This window comes from Schistocerca cancellata, chromosome 5, assembly GCF_023864275.1.
Source record: "Schistocerca cancellata isolate TAMUIC-IGC-003103 chromosome 5, iqSchCanc2.1, whole genome shotgun sequence".
Lineage (NCBI taxonomy): Eukaryota > Metazoa > Arthropoda > Insecta > Orthoptera > Acrididae > Schistocerca > Schistocerca cancellata.
The window spans coordinates 649,599,770-649,624,119 of record NC_064630.1 but is presented as its reverse complement, the minus strand read 5'-3'; the positions used below and the strand labels follow the sequence as shown (position 1 = coordinate 649,624,119).

General features: G+C 44.5%; 1 protein-coding gene and 1 non-coding gene across 2 annotated transcripts in view; both read left to right on the top strand.

Annotated features, from left to right (window-relative positions):
- LOC126188741 (acyl-CoA Delta-9 desaturase-like) overlaps nucleotides 1–24,350 on the top strand; it is a 153,611-nt gene that overhangs the window by 77,487 nt on the left and 51,774 nt on the right. The window contains exon 3 of the mRNA XM_049930349.1: nucleotides 6,485–6,615. Within this exon, the coding sequence (XP_049786306.1) occupies nucleotides 6,485–6,615 (131 nt within the window). The remainder of the gene's footprint in view (nucleotides 1–6,484; nucleotides 6,616–24,350) is intronic.
- Trnas-cga (transfer RNA serine (anticodon CGA)) lies at nucleotides 10,813–10,887 on the top strand. Its single transcript has one exon. It is a non-coding gene; the product is annotated as a tRNA-Ser (tRNA).

Genomic DNA, 24,350 nt, shown 5'->3' with positions numbered 1-24,350 from the left:
AAGGACTGCATCTCTGGTGCTTTCACTTTTCCTAAAGCCAAACTGATCGTTGTCTAACAGATCATCAGTTTTCTTTTCCATTCTTATGTATATTATTCTTGTTTATTTTAACTTATTTGCTGTCATTAGCAAAACTGTTATAGACAGTATACACGACGGGTCTAAAATCGTGGATCAGCTGTTGGTTTGGCTAATCTTGTGCAATGAGGAAGTCGTGAGGCAACTCCGCCACTAGGCATGGCTGAGCATTAATTTACGAAGCTATTCCGAATAGCTAGGTCTGTGAATGAAGCGTAGGCAACAAATTGGCAGACACTTCCACTTCTTCACAACGTGGAAAGCGTAATAGCGTGGTTTCTGTTTCTCAGTCGTCCTGTGTCAACACATACAGCTGGAGGATGGCGTGTGTTGGAATTGTGCTACATCGTGAGGAACGGGTTTTCTCCTGATTCTCCAGGCTAAGTTGCGTCGTACTCCAAAACCGATAAGCTAATACTACTGATTATAAAGGCTGAAAAAATCTAGGGATTTGAAGTGGGTACATAGTAGCTTTACTTTTCCTAGTTTAAACCCTTTTCTGGTCGCTACAGACATAGAACATATGGTATAACATTTTATACCGTATCTTTCATTGCTACTGCTTAAGTTACGCCAGCTGACAATAAATCACGGTTTGTTGTCGAAATCTCTATTGACTATAATCTATTGATGGAAACAGAAAATACTTATCTACCAAGAAGATATTTAAGGATTTAAACGGCGTGGATTACCAAAGAATGTCTTCGCTATGACTGACGTAATGATCATAGGCTGAATACCATAATTACTGTTACTCTTTGCAGACAAATTCTGATGACGCAAACTACCTCCATCAGTAGTACTAGAAATGAACGTTTTTACTTTTACTTCTACCTAGCGAGGTGACGCAGTCGTTAAGTCAACGGATTCGCATTCGGGAGCGCCGGGTTCAAATCTCCATCCGGCCATCCGGATTTACGTTTCCTGCAGTATCCCTAAATGGCTTGGAGCAAATGCTGGTATGATTCATTTGAAAAACACACGCTCGACTTCGTTTCCAGTCTTCCTCTTATCTAAACTGATGCTCGTCGTCAATGAAGCGGTTGTAGGCGCTTCAGTCCGGAACCACGCGGCTGCTACGGTCGCAGGTTCGAATCCTGCGTCGGGCATGGATGTGTGTGATTTTCTTAGGTTAGTTAGGTTTAAGTAGTTCTAATTCTAGGGGACTGATGTCCTCAGATGTTAAGTCCGATAGTGCTTAGAGCCATTTGAACCATTTTGTCAATGGGGCACTAAAAGCCAAATTCCTTCCGACATCTGCATTTACGACTGTATTTTGCATTCGGCAAGCCAGTGGTCTATACGAAGTGAACTGTATATAGTATCCCAGTACCACTTTCCCCCATTCCGCTTCCATTTGGGTACGATGCACGGAAGGAATGGCCGTCGGTACTTTCAGAATGCCTTTCTGGTTTGCCGTTTTGCTCATTATGCGAATATATGAGGAAATGATATTTCTCGACTTATCTTGGAAAGCCATCTCTCGGAAATTTAAGAATTTCTTTTACTCCCATAAGTTTCCGTTACAGCATCTTCCAATAAAGAATGTCGTCACTGCACTTCACCAGTTCTGACTGATCATGAGCAAAATGAATGGCAGCAATACACTCTAAATCTTTTTTTATTTCTTTCGTTACGTAACTTGTTGAATGTGTGAACAGATGAGTAATACATAGGAAGTGGCTGAATGCGTGGTTGCAAAACGATACCTCTTGTGAACGCTTCCTTCAAAAAGGCTTCCTTCAATTTTTTTCAATAAGTCTATCTACCATTCATCAGAACTATATATTGATCTCTCCGAGTAATTGATCGACGATACCATAACCGAACAGATTTGACGTATTGTCTGTCGGATCCTGTCTGAATCTTAGGCCGACATTTTGGTTAATGATTTTCCTGATGTTTCGCTAGAACAAGTGGATAGTATTATCATAAGTTCATTCCCCATTTAGAGTGATGCCACCGGCGATGGAGGGTGAGATTCTGACAATATCAACCACTTGTTCTAGCGAAGTAAGGAAAATCGTTAAACAAGCTTCCACCGAAGATCCCGAGACAGAAGCCAACAAAATGGTTCAAATGGCTCTGAGCACTATGGGACTTAACATCTGAGGTCATCAGTCCCCTAGACTTAGAACTACGTAAACCTAACTAACATAAGTACATCACACGCATCCATGCCCGGGGCAGGATTCGAACCTGCGACCGTAGCAGTCGCGTGGTTCCGGACTGAGAAACCAACAGACGTAACGTCAAATCTGATACTGTTCGATTATAGTATCTTTGATCCTTTATAAACTGATGACCGCGTAAAGTACAGTTTAATGAGCCAATAAAGGTTCATGCGTGGTCTAGGAGTGCCAGCACAATAGCTCAGCGTGATCGGTCAAAGGACTGAGTGAAGTATTCAACGATGAAGCTGAAGGGATTTCATGTGACATCCACCTAGACCAAATACGAGGACATGGACGAACAAAATAAAGGAAAAGAAAGAGGGGTAGTGTCTTTGACTAGAAGTCAAAAGCACACGGTCCCGTGTTCGAAGACAGCGATTGCTTAAATCTTGAATTAAAATGATCAGCAATGGCAGCTGTAGACTTCCGGCATAAGAAGTCATCCTCGTTCTGCCAGCGTCCGTGTTAAAGAGGGCGGAGGAATATTTTTTCCGACCCCTGTACCTACTGCAGGACTTCTCCAGAGTGATCTAAGAAGAAAGGTATACTGTTCGGCTTGGGTTCTGTTTAACACCTCTTCTTTCCGGGTAAACGTTGACAGACCGAAGTGGCACTACTTTTTGTAGCCAACCAAGAATATAAATTTTAGCAGCAGTTTTGGAAGGCGCACTCTGGCACAATAATTTGCTAGTTATTGGCGTCTCTTAACAATCTACTTCACCAACAAGTGTATTTCTGCATGAGAAAGAGTTCAGGTTCGTACAAAGACTTTGTTTTAACGGAAATTAGCATCATGGTGGTAATCTATACGTACCGACACACAAAAATTAGTTATCAGCTCTTGGCCGACGACACATCGAACATAAAACTGAAATGCAAATTTGCACATCCATTACTTACCAAACTTTCTAAATTAATTTTAAACCACGAGTGCTGTATTTTTTTCTCATTCTTGAAAGTCTCATCACAGCTTCACACTTCACACCCAGTTACAGAATGTAGTAATGATATTAATAGCGGACGTCAGCTCTTCGTAATTATTGGTTTGTCCCCCTCCCTCCCAAATCATTTTGGTTTTATTATAAGAACGATGACAAACAGGACTTTAAAATGCTCGCAGGTAAATCCATGAGCTTTCGCATTCAGCCACTCTAGCGGTAATAGCTCTCAAAGAAGGTTACAAAAAATTAAATTTTAACCAACTACACTTTCATTTTTTTCTTATAGCGAGTGGCATTAATGTATGGTTATTTAAAAGAATGTACTAGTCTGAAGCGACAGTATGCAAAAAAAAAATTATCTCGGTTTCGTTTTCCTACGTATGGAGGGTTGAAAGATATGGGATTACTCAAACGTACCTCCAGAATTACAGAGAACAACAGCGCAGAAACTACAAGACACAGAAAGTAGACACATATCAGTGGAGAGAGCATCTCTCCAGGTTTGTGACTAACATTACAGGTGTTCAACTAGGAAACCTTTTGTGATGCGGCGAACGACAGCACGTGCGTGCAGATCATTGACACGAAATCTCTGGAAATGTGAGACAGCAGCACGCCTTGCAAATCTGTTCATTAGGTTGCCTATCTACAGGCGCATACGAATTGAATATCAAAATCTGTCTACGATGTTCTACGTACAGGTGCAGTCTGAAAATAAAAGAATTCTGCAAACCATTATCAGGCTTTCCTTCGCCAGTTGGACATTGACACATACCAATAACATGCTGCTGATTTTCACTGGTTCTTTCATAACCTATCGTAGGACAAGTACCTCCCAACGCTAGTGTAAGTGTTAAGAGATTTCGTGTTATATGGTATAAAACCAGGAAGGTTCCACAGATAGCTCAACAAGTACCAGGCTGTAAATAACGTTTCGTGTAAACTGCGGGCCCCATATCACAAATGTCTTCTGATAGAGAGATACACTGAGGCACCAAAAACAGGATTAGACATGCGTATTCAAATACAGAGATATGTAAACAGGTAGAATACGGCACTGCGGTCGACAACGCCTATATAAGATAACAAGTGTCTGGTGTAGTTGTTAGATCGGTTACTGCTGCTGCAATGGCAGGTTATCAAGATTTAAATGAGTTTGAACGTGGTGTTATAGCCGGCGCACAGACGATCGGAGGCAGCGTCTCCCAGGCAGCGATGAAGTGGGGATTTTCCCGCGCGACCATTTCACGAGTGTACCGTGACTATCAGAAATCCGGTAAAACATCAAATCTCCGGCATCGCTGCGGCCGGAAAAAGATCGTCAAGAACAGGACCAGCGATGACTGGAGAGAATCGTTCAAAGTGACAGAAATGCAACCCTTCCGCAAATTGCTGCAGAGTTCAATGCTGGGCCTCAACAAGCGTCAGCGTGCGAGCCATTCAACGTAACATTTTCGATATGGGCTTTCGGAGCCAAAACCCACTCGTGTACCCTTGATGATTGCATGATACAAAGCTTTGCGCCTCTCCTGGGCCCGTTCAAACGTCCCCTTAGAAAAATTAGTGAATTACTCTGCTGGTAAACGTCTTATATTATTTGATTTTCAAACAGCTGAGCAAAACTGAAAGTACTCAGACATTTCTCTCTTTACTTATTCTGATCATCACTAAACTGACACACAATACTTTTAGCGTAACGCAATCTAACTTTCAAAAATCCCTACAAAAGAATGGTTCAAATGGCTCTGAGCACTATGGGACTTAACATCTATGGTCATCAGTCCCCTAGAACTTAGAACTATTTAAACCTAACTAACCTAAGGACAGCACACAACACCCAGCCATCACGAGGCAGAGAAAATCCCTGACCCCGCCGGGAATCGAACCCGGGAACCCGGGCGTGGGAAGCGAGAATGCTACCGCACGACCACGAGATGCGGGCACTCACAAAAGAATGGCCCTGACTAACAATAACCTACACCTTTCATGAATCACTTACGTCACAAAAATCTTCGTTACTCGAACTACTGCAATACAACGAGCGCCAATACTGCCAGCTAAATAAAAGATTCTAAATACTGAAGGCACTAACTACTGATAGGCGTAGTTAGCAAATGAAAGATTTTGATAGAGAACAAATAATGTATTTACCTTAATAGTGTTGAAAAGTCATTATATATATATATATATATATATATATATATATATATATATATATATATATATATATATATATATGTGTGTATATATCAGTTCATGACATCCAGTCTTACAAATTGACTCTTTCTGGCGGACACACGTCCAGATCATCCGCTCTCAAAATTCTGCCATCTCTCTCCCCACATCCACCGCTGCTGGCGGCTCACCTCCAACTGCATAACGCTACGCGCTTTTAACAGCCAACTGCCCAACACTACAATAGCAAATTCCAACAATGCAAACCAGCCACAGACTGCACACAGCACAGTCAGTGATTTTCATACAGATCGCTACGTGGCGTTACCAACATAAAAACTAAACAGCCTACCTACACCGTAAACACCGACATTGGGCTATTGATGACTGGAAACATGTTGCCTGCTCGGACGAGTCTCGTTTCAGACTGTATCGAATGGATGGACGTGTACAGGTATGGAGGAAACCTCGTGAATCGATGGACCCTGCATGCCGGCAGCGGACTTTTCAAGCTGGTGGAGGCTCTATAATGGTGTGAGGCGTGTGTAGTTGGACCCCTGATACGTATAGATACGGCTCTGACAGGTGACACGTACGTAAGAATCCTGTCTGATCACCTGCATCTATTCATGTCCATTGTGCATTCCGACGGACTTTGGCAGTTCCAGCAGGACAATGCGACACCCCACTCGCGCAGAATTACTAAAGAGTGACTCCATTTCTACTGGCCACCAACCTCCCCAGACACCAACGTTATTGAGCATATCTGGGGTGCCTTGCAACGTGCTGTTCACAAGGGATCCCACCCCCCTCGTACTCTTACGGATTTATGGACAGACCTGCAGGATTCATGGTGTCAGTTCCCTCCATTATTACTTCAGACATTAGTCGAGTCCATGCCACCACGTCGTGTTGCGGCACTTCTGCGTGCTCGCGGGGGCTCCACACGATATTAGGCAAGTGTACCTGTTTCTTTGGCTCTTCAGTGTATAAGGACGCATTGCCTCTCTAACACTTTTCCCCCGTTACTCTTGATGCATGTCGGGTTTGTTGCGCTGTGATTGCACACTGGAGCTGGCAGACGAGCTAACAGTGAGGGCGTGCGCGGTGTTGCAGCTATCCTGGTGGGCGTGGTGTCGGGCCTCGGTGTAACTATAGGCGCCCACCGGCTGTACACGCACCGCAGCTTCCGCGCCACGTGGGGAGTGCGTCTGGCGCTCGTCACGCTACACACCATCGCTGGGCAGGTAAGTCCGCTGCCTGCTGCCTGCAGTCTGCTACTCCATCAGTACGCCGCACGACTTCGCACTGTAATCTGTTCATCATAAGAATAAACCTGATGTAAACAAGCACAAAAGCGATGATGCGTCAGCAGCCACAGCTCTCGTACTCTCGTGTTGTTCCGCTCTTGGAAGCGGGTCCGACTTATTTATTAGATATCTTATTACTATATCACTGTAAATGAAGTTTTAAGACATTCTGATGTATTAACATCATTGTTAATCATACTTAAGCTACGTAATTTTTATTTCAAAAATCGTGTACTCTCACAGTCACTGTAAGCGCCACTTGTGCTCCGATTGTCCGGCTGTTCATATGTACCGAGATAATGGATAACACTACTTCCTGCTTCGTAGTGAAACAAACGCTCGGATCACCGTTAATGATTAGAAACTAGTTGCTCTTAATGCTTTTCGCAACATTACAGAGAAAAATCAGCTCCGACGTTTTCGAGAGACACTATATAATAAATATAGGAAATTAATTAAAATTATATTCGTGGCATAATCGGTATCGTCTTACAAGGGAACCTCCCCATCGCACCCCCCTCAGATTTGGTTATAAGTTCGTACAGCGGATAGGCCTTGAAAAGCTGAACACAGATCAATCGAGAAAACAGGAAGAAGTTGTGTGGAAGTATGAAAAAATAAGCAAAACATACAAACCGAGTAGTCCATGTGGAACATAAGCAACATCAAGGTGACTGTGAACCGAAGAGCGCCGTGGTCCTGAGGTTAGCGTTTGCAGCTGTGGAACGAGAGGTCCTTGGTTCAAGTCTTCCCTTGGGTTAAAAGTTTCATTTTTGATTTTCAGACAATTATCAAAATTCAGGCACTCACACATAATCAAATTCGCTCTCCAAAATTCCAGGACATGTTCAGATTTGCTTGGACATATGCAGGATTTGACGGTCTACACACGGAAAAATTTGAAAAAGTTAAAAACTTATGTTTTGACAGAGCACTGTGCGACTGTGAAACTGTTGCATTCATTTGTTGCAGTTTATGTGACAAATTCTTATGTTTTCATCATTTTTTGGGAGTGATTATCACATCCACAAGAAAACCTAAATCGGGCAAGGTAGAAGAATCTTTTTACCCATTCGCCAAGGGTACAAGTTAGGTGGATCAACAACATATTCCTCTCATGTGACGCATATGCCGTCACCAGTGTCGTATAGAATGTATCAGACGTGTTTTTCTGTGGAGGAATCGGTTGACCTATGACCTTGCGATCAAATGTTTTCGGTTCCGATTGGAGAGGCACGTCCTTTCGGCTACTAATCGCACGGTTTTGCGGTGCGGTCGCAAAACACAGACACTAAACTTATTACAGTGAACAGAGACGTCAATGAACGAACGGACAGATTGTAACTTTGCAAAAATAAAGAAAGTAAAATTTTATCTCGAGGGAAGACTTGAACCAAGGACCTCTCGATCCACAGTTGCTCATGCTAACCACGGGACCACGGCGCTCCTGAGCACGGAGGTTCCTAGATTGTTGCCTATGTTGAACATGGACTGCTCACTTAGTATATTTTGCTTATTTTTTTCATAGTTCTACACAACTTCTTCTTGTTTCCTCGATTGATCTATGTTCAGTTTTTCAAGGCCTATCCACTGTGCCAACTTATAACTAAATCTGAGGGGGGTGCGATGGGGAGGTTCCCTTGTTAGATCGATAATCGAGCGGTCTGGTGGGCGGCTGTGCCAAAACCCGTTGCGCTGTTCAATTTCTTTTTGTTCGGTTTGAATGCCTAAATCATTTAAATATAAAATTTATCAAATATGTAGTAATTAATTCAGACTTTACCGTCATTTTTTTTCAAGAAAAATATACGTTCAAAGGTTCAAAGGTGTGTGAAATCTTATGGGACGTAACTGCTAAGGTCATCAGTCCCTAAGCTTACACACTACTTAACATAAATTATCCTAATGACAAACACACACACCCATGGCCGAGGGAGGACTCGAACCTCCGCTGGGACCAACCGCATAGTCCATGACTGCAGCGCCCTTGTCCGCAGCTCGTGGTCGTGCGGTAGCGTTCTCGCTTCCCACGCCCGGGTTCCCGGGATCGATTCCCGGCGGGGTCAGGGATTTTCTCTGCCTCGTGATGACTGGGCGTTGTGTGATGTCCTTAGGTTAGTTAGGTTTAAGTAGTTCTGAGTTCTAGGGGACTGATGACCATAGATGTTAAGTGCCATAGTGCTCAGAGCCATTTGCACCATTTTTTGCAGCGCCCTTAGACCGCTTGGCTAATCCCGCGCGGCAAAAAATAAACGTCTTCCAGTCTCTAATTACATATCTCACGCCGATTTCTGTATTTCATTGCAAATACACATTCTTAATTATCGATACACTATAAAAGATTGTTAAACATTTTTAAGTTAGGAAAACATTACACAATTAAATTTTATTGAGAAAAATGAAAAATCTAATACTCTTTGTTAGAATATGGCCATTGTTTTGTAGGTCAGATGTGGTCTCACACGAGCCAGAGCTGTAAGTGACGTAGAAACTCGGAAAACAATAATTTTCACGGCGTCGAGCACATTGTACAAATGATGCATTTTTACAGTTGTCACCTTAACACTGCAATCAAAACCCAACAGAATTGATCAGGAGCCAAGTTAAGGGATATGTTGCGAGAAATAACAAGCATTTAAGTCACCAAACTTACTGAAACTAAATTACGAAGCTTTTTGACACGTCACTGCCGTACGATGGCAAAATGCAGAACAGCACGTCTTAAAAGAGGAGGAGGAAATGTGGACTTCTTAGTGGATTGAAATTCTATTGCTGATCGCCTCGTTATCAAGGTAGCAGCACTGAAATGTACCGTATTAGTCGGAGTTCGATAGGGAAGAATTTCAGAGGTTACCAGACGACTGATAGTAATACCTTCAAATGGTTCAAATGGCTCTGAGAACTATGAGACTTAACATCTGAGGTCATCAGTCCCCTAGAACTTAGAACTACTTAAATCTAACTAACCTAAGGACATCACACACATCCACGCCTGAGGCAGGATTCGAAGCTGCGACCGTAGCGGTCGCGCGGTTCCAGACTAAAGCGCCTAGAACCGCTCGGCCACTTCGTCCGGCTTGTAATACATTCAGTGGCTTCAATATTTAAATGGTGATATCCCAGCAGCGCGCTTTTGCGCCGCACATAGTTCAAGCAAAAAAATTACCCTTGTTAAAGTCAGGAATTTTCATCAGTCTTGTCTTTAATTACAGCGTACAAGAGCACCTTATGTTTTCCAGAAGATCGCCTAAGAAGCGTATGGCCTGAATTTCACTATTATTTACTTCTGTTCAAAAATTAAATGACATTCGAGGCTATATTGTTCTCTGCTCGTCTTTTTTTGCGTCTTACTACAACTGTTCACATCACTGCAGGTTAGTTGGACCAAATGGGTAGTCAGTGTTTTCCAAGTTAAATGCGCCGGTAAAGCTGTTCACCCGTATTACCCCTGGGTCGATGTATGCGTAACGCACGGCGTAAAACGTATCCTCATTATCGTACTTAGCTTTATTCCAGACGGCTTGGCTTCTGCTTCACTTGAAACGAAATCGAATGAAGTTCCTGCAAACGCGGAAGAATACATAGTGTAATCAGAATGAGATTTTCACTCTGCAGCAGAGTGTGCGCTGCTATGAAACTTCCTGGCAGATTAAAACTATGTGCCGGGCCGAGACTCGAACTCGGGACCTTTGCCTTTCGCGTGCAAGTGCTCTACCAGTTGAGCTACCCAAGCACGACTCACGCCCCGTCCTCACAGCTTTATTTCTGCCAGTACCTCGTCTCCTACCTTCCAAACTTTACAGAAGCTCTCCTGCGAACCTTGCAGAACTAGCACTCCTGAAAGAAAGGATATTGCGGAGACATGGCTTAGTCACAGCCTGGGGGATGTTTTCAGGATGAGATTTTCACTCTGCAGCGGAGTGTGCGCTGATATATAACTTCCTGGCAGATTAAAACTGGCCGCGCCGAGACTCGAACTCGGGACCTTTGCCTTTCGCACAGTCCGCTGAGGAGTGAAAATCTCATTCTAGAAGCATCCCCCAGGCTGTGGCTAAGCCATGCCTCCGCAATATCCTTTCTTTCAGGAGTGCTAGTTCTGGCAGAAGTAAAGCTGTGAGGACGGGGCGTGAGTAGTGCTTGGGTAGCTCAGTTGGTAGAGCACTTGCCCGCGAAAGGCAAAGGTCCCGAGTTCGAGTCTCGGCCCGGCACACAGTTTTAATCTGCCAGGAAGTTTCACATAGTGTAATGTTTACGTGAGGTTTATTCTTATGATGAATGGAGTATAGTGTAACAGACCCGTCCTGCAGCGAGCAGTGGTTGCAATACTACGCCGATACTGCTACACTCTTCCGACGACCCACTCCAGACACTAAACTTGCTACAACGCGCAATCAAGCACCACGAACATTAAAAAAGTGCCCACAACCGAAGGTCTCACATACCACTTTTAAGACTGTTGAATGACATAAAATTTCACACTACTAATGTTACCTGTTACTTCAAGAAGGAGGACAGGTACGACTGTACAGTTTACAACCCTTCGTGTGACCATGTCTATGATTATACACCGAACTTCTCAGCAGTTCATTAGTTAGTTCAGTGTTCCGTACATCTTATTCACGACCAACGTAATACACTGAGGTGATTAAAGTCACGAGATACCTCCTATTATAGTGCCAGACCTCCTTTTGCTCGACGTAGGACAGCAACCCGACGTGGCATAGACTCTACAAGTCGTTGGAAGTTCCCTATAGAAATGCTGAGCCACGCTGCCTCTATAACCGTCCATAACTCCGAAAGTGTTGCCAGTGCCTGGGAACATGAATTTCATGAATGACTCCAAATGATCTCCTAGTAGCTGAACATAGACATTTCCAGTCAAGTTTGGTTCAGTTGGACCCGAGGACCCAGTCCATTCCACGCAGACACATTCCACACCATTATGGAGCCACCTCCAGCTTGCACATTTACTTGTTGACAATTTGGGTTCATGGCTTCGTAGGTTCTGCGCCACACTCGAACCCTATCATCAGCACTTACCGACTGAAATCGGGACTCATCTCACGAGCCCATGGTTTCCCATTCGTCTATGGTCCAACCAAAATGGTTACGAGCCCAGGAGAGGCGCTGCAGACGATGTCGTGCTGTTAGCAAAGGCACTCTTGCCCCATATTCATTTCTGTGGTTACTTCACACAACGTTGCTTGTCTGTTAGCACTGACAACTGTATCGACACGCAAGTCGCCGAAGTGGCGTCAACTCGGAAGACTTGCACCAGGCGAACGGTCTACCCGACGGGAGGCCCTAGCCACACGGCATTTCCATTTACTGACAACTGTACACCAACACCGCTGCTCGCGGTCGTTAAGTAAAGACCGTGTAGCACTGCGTTATCCGTGGTGAGAGGTAATCGGAAATTTGATATTCTCGGCACAATCTGGAGTCTGTGGATCTCAGAATATTGCATTCCCCAACGATTTCCGTAATAGAATGTCCCGTGTCTAACGACAACTAACACTCCGCGATCAAAGTCTGTTAATACCAGTCGTGCGACCGTAATCACTTCGGAAACTTTTTGACATGAATCACCTTTGCACAAAAATAACTACTCCCCCAATGCACTGCCCTTTTATATCTTGTGTACGCGACACTTCCGCCATCTGTATATGTGGATATCGCAATTACATGTCACCTTAGTTTAATATAGAATGGGTACGATGAACAAAAGTTACAAATTTATTGTATCGTAATGCAATAATTATTAGTAATTTTCACAGATTCCTTTGTCGTATAGAAGGAGTTGTTAAACTTCAGTCTACATTTAGAAACATTTATGCTGGCTGTCAGAAATTTTATTTCAATGGGCGGCTTATCAAAAGGTTTTATTGCTGAGTATCCCACAGCTTTCGTGCCAAAGTTAGATTCACTACAGGGGAGTGCAGGTCATTTTTTCTTCCATGTAGGGACATCATAAATTAAGTTACACATGTACTCCCTTTGTGCAGTGAGGGTCGAGTATTTTCAAATTGAAATGGGGCGACAAGTGGAAACGTATTCCAAAATAGAAGTATGCATGACCGTGTGATTTTTGGGTGCAAAACACCTGAATTACATACAGATGTGCCTTGCAGTTCTGACGGTACAAGGACCTAATGTAACGTCGTGTCCAGCCGTAGTGAAACGGTGCCAACAATTTCACCAAGATCGCACAGACGTGGGTTATGTTGATCGGGATGTCCAGATCATGTATTCCAATCTCTGTCTTTCTGTATAGTTTTTGCCCTCTAGTACGATGGAAGCCATTCCCTGATGTCTTAACAGATATCCTACCATCCTGTCCCTTCGCCTTATCAGTGTTTTCCATATGTTCGTTTCCTCTCCGATTCTGCACAGAACCTCCTCATTCCTTATCTTATCTGTCCACGCAATTTTCAACATCACAAATGCTTCGATTCTCTTCTGTTCCGATTTTCCCGCATTCCTCGTTTTACTACCATACAATGCTGTACTCCAGACATACGTTCTGAGAAATTTCTTCCTCAAATTAAGGCCTATGTTTGCTAGTAGTAGACTTCTCTTGGCCAGGAATGCCCTTTTTGCCATTGCTAGACTGCTTTTGATGTCTACCTACTGCCTAGGTAGCATAAGACCTTAACTTCATCTATTTCGTGACCATCAATCCTGATGTTAAGTTTCTCACTGTTTTCATTTCTGTACTCTTTCTTCGATTGGATCTCAATCCGTATTCTGTGCTCGTTAGATTGTTCATTCCATTCAGCAGACCATGCAATTCTTCTTCATTTTCAATCAGGACTGCAATGTCATCAGCGAATCGTATCATTGATATCCTTCACCTTGAATTAATTTTAATTCCACTCCTGAACCTTTCTTTTATTTCTATCATTGCTTCTTCGATGTGCGGATTGAACAGTAGGGGCGAAAGACTACATCCCTGTCTTACACCCTTTGTAATGCGAGCTCTCCGTTCTTGGTCATTTGCTCCTGTTATTCCTTCTTGGATTTTGTACATATTGTGTATTACCCTTTTCTCCCTTTAGCTTACCCCTAATTTCGAACGTCTTGCACCATTTTACATTGTCAAACGTTTTTTCCAGGTGGACAAATCCTATGAACGCATCTTGATTTTTCTTTTGACTTGCTTCCATTATCAACCGCAACGTCAGAATTGTCTCTCTCGTGCCTTTGTTAGAATTCAAAAAGATAATGTGCTACATGCTTTCAAAAAAAAGTTAAAATGGGTCTGAGCACTATGGGACTTAACTGCTGAGGTCATCAGTCCCCTATAACTTAGAACCATTTAAACCTAACTAACGTAAGGACATCACACACATCCATGCCAGAGGCAGGATTCGAACCTGCGACCGTAGCGGTCGCGCGGCTCCTGACTGTGGCGCCTAGAACCGCTCGGCCACCGTGGCCGTCCCTTGCTTTCAGAACGATTATATACATTCATAAGATCATCGCTCGACCTCGAAACATGCCCAAGAACCAAAGAGTCAGATATATGTTATGGATAAAACATTCATTAAGTTAATTATGCAACCGTAACATCGTTTACGTTACTAGATGGTGACGACTTGCTACGTTTACCAAGGTAATATCCTCTATTGGAAGAAAAGGTAAATCTCAAGATGTTGAGACAAGAGAAGAAACACAGGAAGCAACGTGGTGAAAGTGAATTCTCACACTCTCTCGAGAAACACTGATGCACATGCACGGTCTAAGCAGGGAGACAACGCTGTACTAGCGCTGACCGTGACACTGGGTCTGCGAACGGCAACGAAGCCGCTTTCTACGGTATGCGACCAACTCAGCTGCCAGCGCGCCGCGCTTTCGTCCGCGGTGATGACGGACTGACCAGGTGAACGAAACTCTCTCCTACTGACCGCAGCACGCCCGCGGCACGGCCTTGTTTACAACTGTGAAGTAGCCGGCAAATGGAGCAGAAGCGATTCGACCTTTCAGTGGCTCTAGAATGTACTCTATACAAAGGTGCGAGTGCCTCTGTTCTCCTCAGATGTCACTGGTGTTTTATACTGAAGCACCAAAGAAACTGAATAGGCATGTGTATTCAAATACAGAGATATGTAGACAGGCAGAATTCGTCACTGTGGTCGGCAGCGCCTATATAAGACAACAAGTGTCTGGCGCAGTTGTTAGATTGGCTACTGCTGCTACAGTGGCGGGTTATCAAGATTTAACTGAGTTTGAACGTGGTGTTATAGGCGGCGCACGGGCGATGGGACACAGCATCTCCGAGGTAGCGATGGAGTGGGGATTTTCCCGTACGACCATTTTACGAGTGTTCCGTGAGTATCAGGAATCCGGTAAAACATCGCTGCCGCCGGAAATTGATCCTGCAAGAACGGGACCAACGACGACTGAAGAGAATCGTTCAACATCACAAAAGTGCAACCCTCTCGCAAACTGCTCCTCATTTCAATGCTGGGCCATCAACAAGTGTCAGCGTCCGAACCATTCAACGACATCGACATAGGCTTTCGGAGCCGAAGGCCCACTCGTGTACCCTTGATAACCGCGCGACACAAAGCTTTACGTCTCGCCTGGGCCCGTCAACACCGACATTGGACTGTTAATGACTGGATACATGTTACCTCCTCGGAATGAGTCTCGTTTCAAGTTGTATCGAGCGCATAAACATGTATGCGTATGGAGACAACCTCACGAGTCCATGGAACCTGCGTGCCAGCTGGGGACTGTTCAAGCTGGTGGAGGCTCCGTAACGGCGTGGAGCGTGTGCAGTTGGAGTGATATGGGATCCCTATTACGTCTAAATATGACTCTGATGGGTGACACGTACTTAAGAATCCTGTATGATCACCTGCACCCATTCATGTCCATTGTGCACTCCGACGGACTTGGGCAATTCCAGCAGGACAATGCAATGTCCCACATGTCCAAAATTGCTACAGAGTGGCTCCAGGAACACTCCTCTGAGTTTAAACAGTTCCGCTGCCACCAAACTCCCTAGACGTGAACATTACTGAGCGTATCTAGGATGCCTTTCACCGTGTTGTTCAAAAGTGATCTCCACTCCCTCGCACTGTTACGGATTTATGGAAAGGTCTGCAGGATTCATGGTGTCCGTTCCCTCCAGCACTACTTCAGACATTAGTCGAGTCCATGCCACGTCGTGTTGCCGCACTTCTGCGTCCTCGCGCGGGCCTTACTCGATTTTAGACAGGTGTCCTAGATTCTTTGGATCTTCAGTGTGTATGTTCACTGTCATAGGCTCAATCGCTGAGTACTAGGAAAAAAAGAGGGTAGCGAAAAAAGCAAAACGAAACAAAAAAGTAGTAAATTGCCAGCCTACGACTACTAAGGTCTCAACTTCGATCCCTGGCAAGTCCACATCCTGAAATTTACCATTTCTTTCATCTCCAGCAATATTTATTAACGCGAGAAATACGAAACACACCGTGGTTCGAACCATATTAAGCTGTATATATCCCTGTAACTGGCTGGATAAGTCATTGCGAAGGTCGGCGGAAGGCAAAGCATACTACCAACAACAACAAAAATTCCTTTTTTTCAGAAATGCATAACACGAATGCTGACTCGTATTACGTTTTGTTCACCAACCGGTTTCAGTCCAAGACCATGCACAGGATACTCAAAATGCTATTACAAATCCAACACTATATGTCATAAATATTACAAAAACACAAGGGACATAATTAAATTCAAACAGTATAGATTCAATATACAATGACTGAGTGAAAAGCAAGGGCTGGTCAATTCCAATCAACATATAAAAATATTTTTTTTTATTTCGAATCTATCAGCGCCTGATTCTCAGACAGTCGTTACGTCCTGGGTCTTTACTGTTTGAAACAGTTGGTGAATAAAGTACGAGTCGGCGTTCATGTTATGCATTTCTTAAAATACACCGACGGAAATAATAGTAAAACCAAAAAATAATTAATGTAGATTAATAAAATTGCGGGAATACGTTTGTCTAGGTACCATATTTAAGTGATTAACATTGCAAGATCACAGGTTAATGAAAGCGCGAGATAAGCCATTGCAAGTGTGAAATGTTGGTACCTTAATAACGGGTGTAACCACAAGAGTGTTGATGCAAGCATGCAAAAGTGCATGCATTGTGCTGCACAGGTGCCGGATGTCAATTTGTGGGGTTGAGTTCCATGACTGTTGCACTTGGTCGGTCAATATAGGGACTGTTAACGCTGTTTGTGGGTGGTGTCCCATATGTACTCGATTGGAGACAGATCTGGTGATCGAGCAGGCCAAGGCAACATGTCGATACTCTGTAGAGCATGTTGGGTTACAACAGCGGCATGTGAGCGAACGTTAACCTGTTGGAAAACACTCCCTGGAATGCTGTTCGTGAATGGCAGTATAACAGGTCGACTTTCCAGATTGACGTACAGGGTGCAAGGGATAACCACGAGATTGCTCCTGTTGCCATACGAAATCGCACCCCAAACTAAAGGTCCAGCGGTAAGTCTCTCTCTTCTAGCACGCAGACAGGCCTCCGTCTAACCAACACACGACCATCACTGGCACCGAGGCAGAACCAGCTTTCACCAGAAAGGACGAAAGTCCTTCATCTTGCTGTCAGCTGAACTTGACACCACTGAAGTAGCAGACGGCTGCGGTTTGGCGTCAGTGGAATGCACGCTGCAGGACGTCTGTCTCGGAGCTGTCCTTGAAGTAACCGATATGTAACAATTCGTTGTCACTGTGATGCGAACTGCTGCTGAAATTGCTACTGCAGATGCAGTACAATGCGACAGTGCCATAACCCGAACACGACGGTCTTCCCTCTCTATAGTGCCACATGGCCATGCGGGGCCCGGCCTTCTTGCAGTCGTATTATACACGTTCTCGTAACCAGCGCTGCCAGCAATCACGTGCAATGGCTACACTCTTGCCAAGTCGCTCTGCAGTATCGCAGAAGGAAAATCGAGCTTCTCGTAGCCCTATTACATGCCGTCGTACAGACATCTTTGCCGCCTTACAGGCATTCTGGAGTAATATCAACTCACCAGGTCCAATCTCAAATCTAGTTACCGCATGATCGTTACAGCTTGTATTTAAAGCAAATATGATTTTCACCCTGATAGAGGCACTACTAGCGCCAGTCTTACGCGTCTGGCGTGAAATCTGAGTAAATATCATATTTTAGGCGTAGAAACACGGCTACCAACTTTCGTTTATGTCGTAAAACTTCTACTTGATGGATTCTTTTCCCGTCAGTGTATGGTTCAAATGGCTCTGAGCACTATGGGACTTAACATCTGTGGTCATCAGTCCCCTAGAACTTATAACTACTTAAACCTAACTAACCGAAGGACATCACACACATCCATGCCCGAGGCAGGATTCGAACCTGCGACCGTAGCGGTCACGCGGTTCCAAACTGAAGCGCCTAGAAACGCACGGCCACACCGGCCGGCGCCCATCAGTGTATATACTTGGAGATACCCGCCTGGAAATAGTATTTTAAAAAATCCTACCTTGTAAAGGAATGTACTGTTTAAACTAGCCTTCAGTTTGATGACAGTTTTAATTACCTCAATATGCTGTTCAACAAGTTTCCATTGCCAAGACTACTTTCTTTAACTTTTTTCGTAATTCCCTGTCAAGACATGAAAGTGGGAAGTGAATCAAAATGAAAGTGAAAGAATGAGAGAGTATTCTGTTGACAATTACAATCATATCGCAATTCTTGGTATTTGGTAACTCATCTGGGTAAATGATGATTATGTACTTAATAGAGTCATATATCTATATCTTCTCCGTAACAGCTAACGAAGTGCATAAACTGACTGTATACCTTGCAATCAAAATAACCTTCTTTTACCTTTCATTACGTTATTTATAAATACCTAAAAATAAAAATACCTCCTTAACATCTTCAGTGTCATACTCTAATTATAAGCTAATTCCAGGAGAAATGCAATGGAAGTAAAAAATTTGATGTAGAGTATTTGTACAGGGTCGCCAAAATGAAACTGTCCCTGAAAATATTCTATCTACCTTAAGGCAGGAAATCCAACTTATATCATTCGCTCTGGGAGTATATGTGCATAAATATATTCCGGGACTGTTTTATTTTGCCTACCCTTTGTTATGGTAGGTATTTCATCCATATACTAGTGTCTTGGGAGAAGTTGGTATTTCACCAGCGATTCCCATTAAAGCTGAGTGATCATCTCTGAAATTGACTACACCCGTTTAAAAATCTGACGTTTAAAAATCTAGCAATAAGTCTTTAAACTCTTTCAATTTCCTTGTTTGATACGAAATAATGATTCTATGCACTGGAGCAGTACTTAAAAATTGGTCACAGGGTGCTGTGTGAAGTTCCTTACGTGGCTGCATTATACTTTCCCAGAACTTGCGTCAGTAAAATGTAAGTTGCCCATTTACCCGCTACAACTAATGCTTCTTACCACTTTATAATATTACTTGTGACATCTAGTAACGGGTTCTCACAAAATTTTTAAAGATATTAAGATCACTAGCCAGAATATATTGATTCTTTATTGTTCAATAGTTAAATTAAACGTGAACTATAGTTTAAATGTATGAATGATAATTTATTGTGCCATAAAATGCAATATAACATTCGAAGGGAAATTCACAACACAGCCATACATGATTGTTGCTATGTCATAGTTCATGGGCAAGATATTCAAGTCATACTCTGAAACAGAAAGGTGGAGCTCTTTCTACGAACTTTACGATTAATCCTTTTCTTTATTTCACAAGGCAGGAAGTTAAGATGACTTGAAAACTGTGAATTGTAAATTTCGTTCTCCGAATATGATGTAATAATAAACCAGTTTTTCATATATAAATCCGAGTTTGAGAACTGGTTAAGCATAAAAAAGTGTGTGAATTCCTAATACACCAAACTGCTGAGATCATCGTTCCCTAGACTTACACACTACTTAAACTAAGGTATGCTAAGAACAACACACACACCCATGTCCCAGGGAGAACTCGAACCTCCGGCGGGAGGGGTCGCGCAATCCGTGATGGCGCCTAAAACCGCGCGGCCACTCAGCGCGGCGGTAAGGCATATATTCGAAGTCTCACCCGATAAATCCGAAGGACGTGCCTTCTCTTGTAAATCGGAATTTATACTTGGCTCGTTGCCTGTCATTACTACAATCAGCGTCTTTTCAGAAATGACAGAAACGTACAAAAATTACTGGGAACATGTTGCACGTGTAAGCCCTCAAGACTTAAAATCAGGGACAGAAAGGCAATTACATGTTCTGATGTTCCGCAAAGAATCCTAACCGCAACACATGGTACAGAGGGAATCTGTGGTAAAATTAGCCCGCAGATCCTAAGATTCGATTTTCTACACTCCTGGAAATTGAAATAAGAACACCGTGAATTCATTGTCCCAGGAAGGGGAAACTTTATTGACACATTCCTGGGGTCAGATACATCACATGATCACACTGACAGAACCACAGGCACATAGACACAGGCAACAGAGCATGCACAACGTCGGCACTAGTACAGTGTATATCCACCTTTCGCAGCAATGCAGGCTGCTATTCTCCCATGGAGACGATCGTAGGGATGCTGGATGTAGTCCTGTGGAACGGCTTGCCATGCCATTTCCACCTGGCGCCTCAGTTGGACCAGCGTTCGTGCTGGACGTGCAGACCGCGTGAGACGACGCTTCATCCAGGCCCAAACATGCTCAATGGGGGACAGATCCGGAGATCTTGCTGGCCAGGGTAGTTGACTTACACCTTCTAGAGCACGTTGGGTGGCACGGGATACACGCGGACGTGCATTGTCCTGTTGGAACAGCAAGTTCCCTTGCCGGTCTAGGAATGGTAGAACGATGGGTTCGATGACGGTTTGGATGTACCGTGCACTATTCAGTGTCCCCTCGACGATCACCAGTGGTGTACGGCCAGTGTAGGAGATCGCTCCCCACACCATGATGCCGGGTGTTGGCCCTGTGTGCCTCGGTCGTATGCAGTCCTGATTGTGGCGCTCACCTGCACGGCGCCAAACACGCATACGACCATCATTGGCACCAAGGCAGAAGCGACTCTCATCGCTGAAGACGACACGTCTCCATTCGTCCCTCCATTCACGCCTGTCGCGACACCACTGGAGGCGGGCTGCACGATGTTGGGGCGTGAGCGGAAGACGGCCTAACGGTGTGCGGGCCCGTAGCCCAGCTTCATCGAGACGGTTGCGAATGGTCCTCGCCGATACCCCAGGAGCAAGTGTCCCTAATTTGCTGGGAAGTGGCGGTGCGGTCCCCTACGGCACTGCGTAGGATCCTACGGTCTTGGCGTGCATCCGTGCGTCGCTGCGGTCCGGTCCCAGGTCGACGGGCACGTGCACCTTCCGCCGACCACTGGCGACAACATCGATGTACTGTGGAGACCTCACGCCCCACGTGTTGAGCAATTCGGCGGTACGTCCACCCGGCCTCCCGCATGCCCACTATACTCCCTCGCTCAAAGTCCGTCAACTGCACATACGATTCACGTCCACGCTGTCGCGGCATGCTACCAGTGTTAAAGACTGCGATGGAGCTCCGTATGCCACGGCAAACTGGCTGACACTGACGGCGGCGGTGCAGAAATGCTGCGCAGCTAGCGCCATTCGACGGCCAACACCGCGGTTCCTGGTGTGTCCGCTGTGCCGTGCGTGTGATCATTGCTTGTACAGCCCTCTCGCAGTGTCCGGAGCAAGTATGGTAGGTCTGACACACCGGTGTCAATGTGTTCTTTTTTCCATTTCCAGGAGTGTATAAACGATCCAATTTCTCATCTGCTTTAGGGAAGTGGCACGAAGCTTAGAATACGCCAATGTCTTGCGTATAAGAATATTATAGTACCGTACTGAAAGAGTGAATCATGTAGGTTCCATGTCCCACAGAGACAGCAATGCGAAAAATCCTTAAATAGCTTTAACGACAGTACTTCTCCACCCGCCGCAAGAGAATCAAATTGACACACAAATTGTGTGTTCCCTTTCTATTATAAAAGTATCTTCTCACCAAGCCACTGACATCAAACGGATGCTTGTAACTCACGCATCCCTAGCAGTGCTGCGAGTGGCGAGAATGTAAAATTAGAGAGATTCGAGCGCGCACGGAGGCTTTCCGGCAGTCGTTCTTCCCGCGAACCATACGCGACTGGAACAGGAAAGAGAGGTAATGACAGTGGCACGTAAAGTGCCCTCCGCCACACACCGTTGGGTGGCTTCTGGAGTATAAATGTAGATGTAGATGTTAGTTTCTCTTTGTCACGCCCCTGTCCAAGCGCCATCTCATAATGTCGCCATGTACGGTGGCTATTGAGTTTTTCTGAACTCATTGTTATTCTGAGATTACATAATGAGGGTAAGATGTTTATAAGCCTGGGGGATGCTTTCTGTTTACATTCTTGTTGAATGTACCAAGTTGACGTCCTCTTCCATCTAGACAGACTGGTAAACTGAAGAATTGGTGCAACTAGCCAACTATAAGGCAAATTGTAGCATCTTCTTTAAATATTGTGAGGCAGGAAACCACTTGTCCCATGGAAGTGAACCATGTGAATTTTTAAGGCCACCATTGGACTATCAAAGAAGTTACTGTTGTGTCATTCAGGTTCAACAGTAGACACAGGCTAACTTATCAAAGACAGTATTTGTTGCCCACAGTTTGACTTTCTGTAGAAGCTATTCGTGCCTTTTGGCATCATATTGCATCATCATTTACTGTTAATAACAAGGTGTGGTGTTTGAGAACGGGCCATTCACCCCGGAAACGGTAACCACTGCAGAAAAAAAATTGTATATTCATGCAATTGAGATGAACAAAATAAAAAATTATCAAATTTCCTCAATAAAGATAGATGAATGTCACGAATGGGAAAGAGTAACACTGCTGTGTATAACGTGACTTAGTTTGTCTAAGGAACGTCTGTCGAGTGAAGCATGTGTTACATCACAGGGTGAGATGCTCGAATGGATGTTAACTGCTTCACCCTACAGATGCAATATTTCTCCAAAGGTTCGATGTGTACGTGCACTTTGTATGATTCGCAAGATACTATGCGTGCATCCTCCACCTTTTCTCCACAGTATACTTCCGCCGAGCCGAAATTTAACATTTGTATGACTTTTGAAATTGAATTTGTTTCTATTTTTTTGTGTATCTTGTTCTGGGCCAAACTCTTCACCTCAAAATTCAAATTTTTGTCGCCTACAAAATCATTTATTCCTCTCCGTTAGATTTTATACCTTGCAAAATAGAAACCAACTAAGGAATCTTTCTCTCTGCAGACTAATATTGTGCCACATCGAAATTCGGACACGGAATGTTAACCTCCCCAAGAAAATAATTTTGCCTGCTAAATGGAAGGTTGCGGTTTCTAGTACTGGTTCGTGCATAATGAAGTCGTTGTCAGGACAGTGCAGTCTATTTCGAGAGGATGGCGATTCATATCTCCATCTCTCGATTCAAATTATGCTTTTCAGTGGTATCCTCAAATGTTGGAATTGTTCCTTTGGGACGAATAAAGTCAATTTCCTTCCCATTTCTGACCCAGTCGGAACTTGAGCAATGTTTCTAATAAAAAAATGAAAGGCTCGTGTGGCATTGTTGGCCTGGAGGCCCCATCCGCTGAAGTTCAGCTGCCGGGTTGTAAGTCTTATTTCAGGTGACGCCCCATTGGGCGGCCTGCGTGTCGGTGATGATGATGACAACACCAGTCCACGGGCGAAGAAAATCTCCAATCCGACCTGGAATCGAACCTCTGCCCGGTGTATGGTAGGCAAACACGTTACCACTGAGCTAAACAGGCGGGCTGTTATTAATAACATCGTCACCGACGGAACGTGAAACACCGATCTAACTTCCTTCCACCGAGCTAGGTGGCGCAGTGGTTAGCACACTGGACTCGCAATCGGGAGGACGACGGTTCAATCCCGCGTCCGGCCATCCTAATTTAGGTTTTCCGTGATTTCCCTAAATCGCTCCAGGCAAATTCCGGGATGGTTCCTCTCAAAGGGCACGGCCGACTTCCTTCCCCATCCTTCCCTAATCCAATGAGACCGATGACCTCGCTGTCTGGTCTCCTCCCCCAAAACAAACTTCCTTCCATTTTCCCAGCTATCCCCCTAACCATTCCTCTCCCTCCCTCCCTCCCTCCCTCCAGAACACAGATACACACATACACACACACACACACACACACACACACACACACACACACACACACACACACACACACGACACTCCATTTCCCAACCACTCGCACCTTCCTCAGCGCTATCTGCACGAGACCCCCATGGATGAAGTGTAATGTTAACAGTTAGCCTATAACTATTCAGATACATACATGCAACCCGCACCCCCACTCGCCACTCGCAGCACTGCTAGGGATGCCTTATCCCTATCCTCCCACAGGAGATCGAGCATGCGCAAATAGGATTTGGGAGCGATCAGGTGGCGCTGTAGTCGATGTGTTATTTGGGGGGGGGGGGGGGGCATCCAGTTGGGTATGTTGTTGCTGTCTTGCGTTGAAGTGGAGAGTGTCGATTTCACCACTCTAAAACATGTTTTCGAAAGGTGTGAACGTTAATGGAGTAGAATCGAGATTACCTGTGGTAAAAATCTGTCAGAA